This window comes from Brienomyrus brachyistius, chromosome 2 (genome assembly GCF_023856365.1).
Source record: "Brienomyrus brachyistius isolate T26 chromosome 2, BBRACH_0.4, whole genome shotgun sequence".
In the NCBI taxonomy this organism is placed as follows: domain Eukaryota; kingdom Metazoa; phylum Chordata; class Actinopteri; order Osteoglossiformes; family Mormyridae; genus Brienomyrus; species Brienomyrus brachyistius.
Genome location: NC_064534.1, coordinates 12,625,381 through 12,635,225, shown reverse-complemented (window position 1 = coordinate 12,635,225; position 9,845 = coordinate 12,625,381). Strand labels below are relative to the sequence as shown.

Here is a 9,845-nt window from a genome sequence, read left to right as displayed (position 1 = left end):
AGTAGTTAATGGGGAGCAATTAACGGATGGCCAGTGATGTTTCCGGGAGAAACATACTCTTGTACACTAACGCAAGGTAATAGAAATGCTTCATAAAATGCCTAGCTGCTGAGACGGTCGTAGTTTTACGTTGCTTTCATTTTTTATTTAAATAGGTAAAAAAAAAATACACGTAACGACGTTGTAAAATAAGCAACAATTTATACTCAAAGTTACTGTTTGCTACATGGAAATTTGGCAATAACTACGTGGTGGTTTGCAAATGCAATGATTTTATTATAATGTTTATTTTTTTATCCTATGACAAAAAATATTAAGATGTTAGGTGTGCCGCGTTACAACCTAGAAAACTACAATTCCCATAATTCGCGGCTTGGTTTCACTTTCAGAGGTCAGAGTTGAAATCCCTTAACTCTTGCTATTGAGAATCGGGGTCCAGTGTACCCTCGGTGGGTGTGAAACAGCAGAAAGCAGGGGGGAAAATCCCCTTTGGCTGCCGTTATACTTTAATTGTTGAGTACAAAGCAGAAAAAATGGCTAAAGGACAGTAGCCGACAGAGACGGTCACGGTCACATTGCCGAGCTCCGAAGGCTATCCAGCCAGCTGATAGCTTGTCAACCAGCTCCAGCCGATATGTTTGTGCAGGAGGAGAAGATATTCGCTGGGAAGGTGCTGAAAATCCATGTCTGTACTATGGAAGGCACGGAATGGCTGGAAGAAGTGTCGGAGGACACCACCATCGAGAAACTCAAAGAGAAGTGCTTGAAACATGTAAACATGCTGCCCGTCGTTGGCCGCGACTCGCTCAGGACGGCTTGACAGGACACCCGCTTCCACCGAAGTGGCTTAGCTTAGCTTAGCTTAGGCTAACCGTAGAATAGCGTAGCCCACTTTAATTTAGCCTGCCTTAGCCTGTACTGCCAATCGCTTGGTATTTATAGACACTCGGATGGACGCGGCTAACGCACCCCGCTAAACTTCTTCTCGGTTTAACCAAGTTATCTAGCTTGGGCTAGTTAGGATATCTTGGTGTCCCACGTTGGTCATTTTGAAAAGCCTAAATATTGGCAATTTGTTGAATTTATATCGCTATAATAACTTTGTTTATAATAACTGGAGTGCGGTCCAGTTAGCCACGTTAGCGCTGACGTTTGCAATTCTGCTTATACTGTAACAATTTGTTTCTTACAAAACGCCTCTCGTCGCTCTCTTCCACGTTATTGTAAATGTCAGGGTACATGATATTTTCTGGGACAGTTACTTAAATACCCTCGCGTCTGGCTCGGTGTATTTCATCTCGTCCGTTTAAGAGTTTGTATAAATTTGTGCTGTTGCCTGTTCCTGCTGTCATTCTTCCATTATATGTATAATGGAATGTATTATTTTATCTTAATGTGACTCAGTAAGATGTAATGCATTGCATGCATGTCTGTTTTTAATTTGCTGTAGTATGTACACGGAAGTCTAGAGGATCCAAAGACTGTTACACACCACAAACTCATCCATGCTGCTTCAGAAAGGGTCCTTACTGACACCAAAACTGTTGTGGAGGAAAATATCAAAGATAAAGGTACATCGGGAGCCGCGAATGTGTAAAGAGCATTATAAATATTACACAAACAAAGCTTGGGTGATACATTACCAAATATGTATGTGGCTCATCGGTAGGTGAAAATGCATGACATCTTCATCCTTTATTTGAACAGATGTCCTGCTTTTGGTGAAGAAGAGGCCTCCCCCAACCCCTCCAAAGATGACAGAGGTCTCTGCTGATGAGAAGGTGAATCAGAATTTGTCGCCAAAACAAATGGGACCCCTTATAGCAGCAATTCAATTTTAAGAGTATATAGATCTACAATAGATCACAAGGGGGTGTGAGGGTCATTCTAAGTACATTTTAATGACAGGGGGGTAATCAGGCTGTTAAATGTCAGAGCTGGGAATGTTTGCTGTGAAATATTAATGCTCAAGATGACTTTTAGGAGGTACTATAGTAGGGTTATGGAAGTTCTCTCGGTGACCTTTCGATACACCCTTCTGTCCCATACCAGTGCTCCTCCCAGCTGCTTTCCGTCGGACGTGTGCTAAAACGCTCATCCTCCCCCTGCCTGTCGTGATGTAAATTACAATAATATTTGAACTTTCAGAAGAAGCCAGACACCAAGGCTCCGGACAAAGACGCCATCCTGAAAGCGACGGCGGGGCTCAGCACGCTGCACACGGACCGTGCCGTTGCCTCGCATAACGTTCGAGATGTGAGTTGGTTCTGTGCTTCGCCGCTTCAAACAGAACTTTGTGATCTGTGAGTCACGTAAGCATGCCTTAAAAATAGACTAAAGGAGTCTTTTTATGTCCTTTACGAAAGAAAATGTAAAATATCAAGGAACAGAATACACAGATGGCATCAGTGCTCGCAGTGTGAGGGAATCGATGCCCACAGGACTTCTTGCTTTGATAAAAAGTTGAAATGCTTTATTTATGGCTGTGTGTCAGGCGAATGAGATCTGAGATGTAGAGGTGCTATGACAGGCTTAGCTGCCTTGGTCTTCCCGGTCAGGATTGTAGGGGAGCCCGGTGCCTATTTCAGGCAGCATAGGGCACAAGGTACACTGTGCAGGATGCCAGTTTATTGCAGTGCACAGACGCGTTGCAGTACATGCACACTTGCGCCGTAGGCCATTTACGGATGCCAGTTCTAACTGCATGTCTTTGAACTGCAGGAGGACAGCACAGCACCAGGAGAAAAACTCTGTGAAATGGATAGGACATGCAAAGCCCAATCCGCCACACGCACACACACACACACACACACACACACACACACCCACGGGGTGGGATTTAAATTCCCAGTCCAAGAGGCATGAGGGAACAGTATACTAAGTCAACATATAACAGAAGCTGTGGACCACACAGTTTCAGTTTAGTTTTTTTTTTTTATACTTGTCTTGAAGTCCCAGGACATTATGTTGGTAGTTATAGACACTATACAGTTAAATTGGAACTGGCTGCATGTTAGTTTGTAGGTCAGTTTGTATGGGACTATATGCAGTAAACCATTGTCTGTACAGAATCTGCGGTAATTTGATGCCGTCTCTGTCTCTATTATCAGGATAGATGTTTAAACTATATATGTTAATTTTGACATAGGTAAGTAACGGTGTTTTGGTGACCCTTTTGCACTCTGCGATAGTTCCAGACAGAACTTCGGAAGATCCTTGTCTCGCTGATTGAGGTGGCGCAGAAGCTATTGGCCTTGAATCCGGATGCAGTGGAGCTTTTCAAGAAGGCTAATGGTAGGAGCTGTCACGTTTTGGGGTTTACATGTGGAAATGGGCAGCTCATACTTGCTCCTATGGGGTTACAGGGTTTATTTTCAGGGCTCCTATGCAGCTTGGAAAAGTGTGAAATTTGATTTTGGTGTTTTCTAAATCTGGATAAGTATGGGGGAAAAAAGTATGGAAATATTTGTGTTTCTAGACTACTGCAACACCATGTGCTGATGTTCCTTACTTTGCGACGGTTTGACATATTTTGACTTTTGATGCTCTGCTAGTAATGCATATTCAGTAGTTAACTTTGAATTTTCATCTATTTCCAAACTTGTACAATACTTTCACTTTCTACTGATACCGGGCAAAGGCAGCATTCGCATAGCCACGTTTCCAGTCCGTAGCAGTCATGAGCGTAAACATCTCGCATAGTGTTCAACAACATATTGTGCAGTGTTTTTTTTGTTTGTTTGTTTAGCCAAATTTGTGTTTGTTTACTTTTCAATTTCTGGTATTTAGTTAGTTACAGTAATTGTTTATCTTTTTATTCAGTGGTAGTAGTTATTTACTTAATTTTTATATCATATCATTCGTATTTGACTTGCAATATTTTCCCCTTGCAATCATCAGAAGATACCTCCATTTTACGTGGAGGAGCACCTGTATTCTGAAAAAACAAAAAATATCTAAATTTTCATATGGATGAATGTGAGCTGGTTGTTAGCGCCAGAATGTGCATGGAGCGAATACTAAAGAACAGCTTCCCAAACCTAGGAGTGGGGGGGGGGGGTGTGTCTGTGAGGTACATGCTTGATTAATCTCTAGCAAGAAATGTCAACGACGTAGGCAGAAGCACTTTAATTCACTGGCTTACCAGGACTGAATCCCGGGGACTTCCGCTAAAAAAAGGGGCATCCCAGTTGACAGCACCCGCCTGACTTGGGAATCTCAAATATTGTAACTGGTTGGCTAAGGATCCCAGATGTGAATGGAAAGCAAAATGCAAAGCATGTGTGAAGTTGGAAAGTGAGTAGGATCCCTGTCTGTTCTTTCTGTGTTGTGGGGAAGTAGAGCCCAGTGAATGGATGTACATGTAGACGCATAAAGCTGCGTAACGCACAGTGGCGGTAACTTGATGTGTGACCCCCCCCTGTGCGGCACCCGCTTCAGCATCTTCCATTTCATAACTCGCGTTGAATATTGAATGGCCTGAGTGGTTATTTATAGAGAAGCGATTAAAGCGTTAGAGGGCAGCGCTGACTTTAGCGAGCTGCTAAAACTGGTCTGTTGGGTGCTAAGTGAGTATTTCACATGGATCTTACCCTTAACAGTGAGGACGAGCATGAGATTCCATTCCTTTTTTGAACATTCGGCATTTGCCTCATGAAACATTGGCTATAAGGCCCCCTGTGTAACTGCATCGATACTTTATTAATCCCAAAGGAAATTTAAGAGGGAAAAAGCACACAGAACAATCAGAGCTACTGGATACGCTGCAGCAATGCCGGAAGTGATATCAAAAGCAGCGATGGCATGAGAAAGCATGAAAATAACTTTGCTAACCCCTGCAGCCATGCTGGATGAAGACGAGGAGGACAGAGTGGATGAGACCGCTCTCCGGCAGCTGACTGAGATGGGCTTTCCAGAGAGCCGTGCCGTCAGGGCACTGCGTCTGAACCAGTGAGTCCCATAAGACCTTTTTCCTACCCTGTTACATTTACATTTATTTATTTAGCTGAAGCTTTTGTCCAAAGTGATGCCCAGATGAGGCAGGTAGTATGTTACAAGCATACCGCTGTCAAGCAGCCAATTAGATAAAAGCGTGGCTTGGCTGAGTTTCCAGTGAGGGACCAGTAACGAGTCCAGGTTAGCATAGCAACAGGAGCCTAACTATATACTTCAAAATAATGTGAGAACGTAGCAGATGTAAGAAGAAGTGTGTTAACGGAGCCATCAGCTGGCGCCAGCTAAGAGAAGCTGGAAAGATGAGGGTAGTAGATATGGAGGGAATCCAATTAAGCATTGAAATGTGATGCAGTGCCTCCTGTTTCCTGCAGCATGTCTGTGACCCAGGCTATGGAGTGGCTGATTGAGCACATAGATGAGCCCACTGCTGACAGCCCCTTGCCAGGCCAGGACACCCTGGGGGCGGCGGCAGCAGCGATGGCTGCTCCTCTCCCTTCAATGCCAGCCTCCCCGCAGTGTGGCACGGGGGAATCGAAGCAGGACGAACTCACCGAGGTCTTCAAGAGGATCCGCAGGAAACGGGAGTTCAGGCCCGATGCAAGGGTAAGATGTCCAGAATGTGCCATTTCCCAGCTCTCGCCTCCAGCCTTGGGGACGGGTCTTTCTGCGTCTCCATTCGGGCGTACGGATCACTGTATTCCTCTCTGAAATGAGGAGGTGTGTTCTTTGGCAGGCGGTTGTAGCACTGATGGAAATGGGCTTTGATGAGAAGGAGGTGATTGATGCCCTCCGTGTCAATAACAACCAGCAGGACGCAGCGGTGAGTGTGTGAGAAAGAGAATTTGAGAAATATATCCAGTCTTTCCACTTCAGGTCTTTGAAGTGTATATTTTAAAACTGAATTAGAAAAGTGTAAAAAAAAAAATACGTATGTAAATGTGTATTAAATATGAATTCTAGTCATCAAACTTTAGTCTTTCAGGAATTAATTGTAAAATGCACAAATTCAGATGTAAAGTTAATATAAGTTTTTGCTTTATACTTTCATACAAACGTTTACTTTCACTATTGGAATTATATTTAATACGTGATATTTTATAGATGACATTTTTCGTTACTTTCTGATTAAATAATTGGCAGCCCCCATCTGGCGTAGTAACATGAAATATTCAAATGGCTGTGTCAGTACTGCTTGTGCTGTCTGTTATGAATGTCTTTCAGTCCACAATACAACCTCCAGTTAGCACTTTACTGCTTGAGATTCTGCTTTTCTTCCGTGTCCCTTGGCCTTGGTCTTTCATCTGTATCATGCTGAATGGTGCTGTGTCACATGACCTGACTTGTTGTGTCCCTCCATCAGTGTGATTGGCTGCTGGGTGACAGGAAGCCCTCCCCAGAAGACCTTGACAAGGGCATTGACACCAACAGTCCCTTGTTCCAGGCTATTTTGGAGAACCCTGTGGTGCAGCTAGGCCTGACTAACCCCAAGACTCTGCTTGGTCAGTACCCTGAGTTCCTTTGTGTTTTACACTCTGACCTGTTTGACTTAAAACACTCGCTGATCTGTGCTACGACAAACCTCCCGAAAGCACCTAAACAGTGACACTTAAGTTTAATTCCATATAATCTTAACAGATATAATGAATGTTATTTCTGCAGTGTTCAGATACAGAACAAGGAGGACTGAATGCAGTATCTTGCAGTCCTTCACATTAAACGTTTGTCCAGAACTGAGCACTTTGCGTGCCTCAACAATGCAACATCAACATCTGTCTGCAGTGGCGTTCGGGGGAAAAACTGCAACCGTAGCAGGACATAAAGCATGGAACTGGGCAGAGTTCGCTTCTGACACGACTTCCTCTTCGCAGCATTTGAGGACATGCTGGAGAACCCTCTGAACAGCACCCAGTGGATGAACGACCCAGAGACTGGGCCTGTCATGCTCCAGATCTCCAGAATCTTCCAGACTCTGAACCGCACGTAGGGCCCGCAGGGGTGACCCATGGGAAAGGAAGAGTGGAGGCATGTCAGTGCTGGGTCATAACAGAGTAGCGTGGCTCATGGCTTTTGCTCATAACGGAGTAGCGGGTGTGTGTGTGTGTACATGTGACTTTAATGTCATGTTGCCTTGTGCAGTTAACATTAGGGGATGCGGGAAAACAACTACAAAACAGTGGTCTAAAAGTTGAAATACCTATTTATAACGCAGGACAACTTTTTAAACAATGTAAACGTTAATATAATTATTGTTAGTTTTTTTACATTTTAAGAATTAATAGAATTAATTTTAATTTAGCATATTTTATTTATTTCCTCATCTAAAACATCAGTCATCAAGCAGATGTTTACACTTTCATAAGGGTCTGTTTGTTCAGCGGTGATTATTATTTACCGCAGTTAGTTTTTCTCAATCATTATTTTACCAAAAAAATCACAAGAGCCGAGTTCTGGCTCAAAGCTTTCATTAGAAGCATAGGTGCCGAACCTTCCCAGTGCAGTTTTCAGGTGAGAGGTTAGTCTGAGCACCTGCAGACATCTGGCCAAGCCTGCATCATAGAACTCATGTAAAACCTGAAAGATGACCAGCAATGGCCACTAACAGCCCAGGTGAGGCTACCTACAGTGGGGTGTGGTAGCAACCGTAGACAGATCAACAGATGAACTCTTTTTACATGCACAGTTTAAAGAATCTTCAGAAACACATGAAGATGGGTCATCAAAACCCTTCCTTAACCATCTGCTGATCATTTGGGTTGTGGTCCCATTTAGTTTGAATTAGTTTTTTGGGTTTTTTTTTCCAGTTCCCTGTAAGGAGGCAAATTGCAGTATTGAATGTAAAACTGCAGTTGATTGATCACTATAGTAAGTGGATGCCTTCTTCAGATGGGTGCGTGTTCACTTGGTGGCTGAAGATGGCATCATCTATAGCTGCTACGCTTATAAATTAAAAATGTACCATGGGCTCATGAGTCAGAGCCGTAAAATAAGAAGAGCAGAGTGGATATAATTCCTGCGAGCTGTAGGGAATATGGTGGCTTTGTCTGAGCCGACTTACTACATATTTAGCTCATTGGCAATTTAGGTATAATGGTCATATCAATAAAATAGAGAAAACTTGTTTAAAATATAGGTATTTAAATTTCTTAAAAAGCTCTGGGAAACAGCCATAGTTATGGCAAATATGGCCGGCTCTTACCTCACGATTTCTTAATACAACACGTAATATTAAGGAGAAAAGAAGCTGGCTGAAGAGAACAAACGCAAGTGAACTGACTTTGGGTGCTGCCGTTATTTTGATTGTTTTTGTTTTATTTTCACATTAGTGTTTCTGTTACAGAATGTGCAGAGGAATAGCCATCCATCTATTGCCCCCATATTTGGTATGTGAGCAGCACAGATGGCAAACCAATAAACACCTTATAGCAGATCGGATTCCCTCCCTGGGTCAAGAGACATTAGAACGTTGCAAAACTTTTGAAATCGATTTTGGAAATACTTGTACTTTTACGTAATCATGCACAAATATTTGTTAGAATTCTGCTTGCCATGCCTCCATTTCCTGGTTCATTTCTGTTGACTAATGTCTCGGATGTTTGTAGTGGTCAAAGGAAAATGAAGTGGTTGCTAATATTTGAAGCAAACAAAGAATGTTTAGGGAAGCAGCCAAAGTCTTTAGTATGGTTGGCTGCAAATTTTGATGAAATTTGGAATTATTTTACTAGAGCTAATTGCCTGTCTAGATTGACAGTATGGTAGGACAGTGTCATTGGCGTCATCGTCATCATGAATCACCACACAGTTCAAACATTTGACAATGCAATAGGCTTGTCAATAGTTTGTTGCACTAAAAACGCCTGTCTGTAAAGTTAAATTTCACAGTTACGATAGTTTTCACAACATAAAACTTTTCCTTTGATTTTACAAATATGAAGCTGTCATCGTTCACCTTCAGTTTGGTGTGTTGATGTTTTGACGTTCTGTACGCCAAACCAAAAAAGCTTTGTCTTTACACTCAACAGTGGTTTTACTTCTTTACCTCCTGCCACAGTTCTGTGAGCTAAATATGGCAATTTCAGTAACGGGCATTTGATCTTTCTTGACTTTGTAAAGTCTAGGACCAGTGCGGTATGCATCTGGGACAACCAAGATATGCTGATCAGCACAGACCTGTGGTCTACCCTGAAACAGTGCTATAATGCAGGTAACGGGCAATCGCACAGAATGTTTTGACTCCATAGGCAAAAATGTCCTTGGCTGTGTGCAGTTGTAAGTTGACTGCTTACTAATGTAGTGCTTTAGGCAAAATGAACCTGAGAGCAAAATAAACTTGTGTATAAAAAGAAGTTCCTAGGGACATCACCCCAGTAAACCTATCGCCACTATCCTCCATTTATGACCTCCAGGTGAGTGTATATAGCCTATCAGAGCATTGGCCTTTAATACATGAGCACTTGTGAATTGAACCTCTTGTGCCTCAAGTTTGATTCAACCGTTCTCAAATTGGTCAGAGGTTTGAAAACCATTTCTTTGGCAAATTGATTAGTAAGTAACCAAGCATTTGTTGGTTCTGTAGTGTTGCTTAACTTGGCATGTTTTTTTATTATTATTATTAAAGAAGGGCCCCTTGTAAGGGTTTGGCCAAGAACTTCACTTTCAAAAATGTACAATTCCACCTGCCCGGATTGAGTGGGATGCTTCTCTGGGACTGTTCATCTCATATTTGAAGCTAAACCACTGCTCATTTTCCTTTAAAATAGACTGAAATTGAGTTCCAGATAGCATCTTTTATTTTTTATTCAACTAAGAAATGGTTTAAAGATCGCATTCTTTGGAACAAAAAAAACGTGTGGCTTTCTTAAAGTGGATAGTTCTGTTCATGTTGCATGCCG

At 42.5% G+C, this 9,845-nt stretch overlaps 1 protein-coding gene across 2 annotated transcripts; it reads left to right on the top strand.

The window, feature by feature from the left end:
- The first annotated feature begins 392 nt into the window (after positions 1-392).
- ubac1 (UBA domain containing 1) lies at positions 393-8,972 on the top strand. 2 transcript variants are annotated; one of them, XM_048986203.1, is made up of 10 exons: positions 393-772; positions 1,451-1,571; positions 1,708-1,781; positions 2,152-2,256; positions 3,192-3,294; positions 4,842-4,950; positions 5,328-5,559; positions 5,690-5,776; positions 6,317-6,455; positions 6,825-8,972. In XM_048986203.1, the coding sequence occupies exons 1-10, from the start codon at positions 635-637 to the stop codon at positions 6,938-6,940; spliced, it is 1,224 nt and encodes a 407-aa protein (XP_048842160.1). In that variant the 5' UTR covers positions 393-634; the 3' UTR covers positions 6,941-8,972. The 2 variants fall into 2 exon arrangements, with proteins under 2 accessions (XP_048842160.1, XP_048842153.1); XM_048986196.1 differs by having other exon boundaries at positions 2,149-2,256.
- The last annotated feature ends 873 nt before the right edge of the window (positions 8,973-9,845 follow it).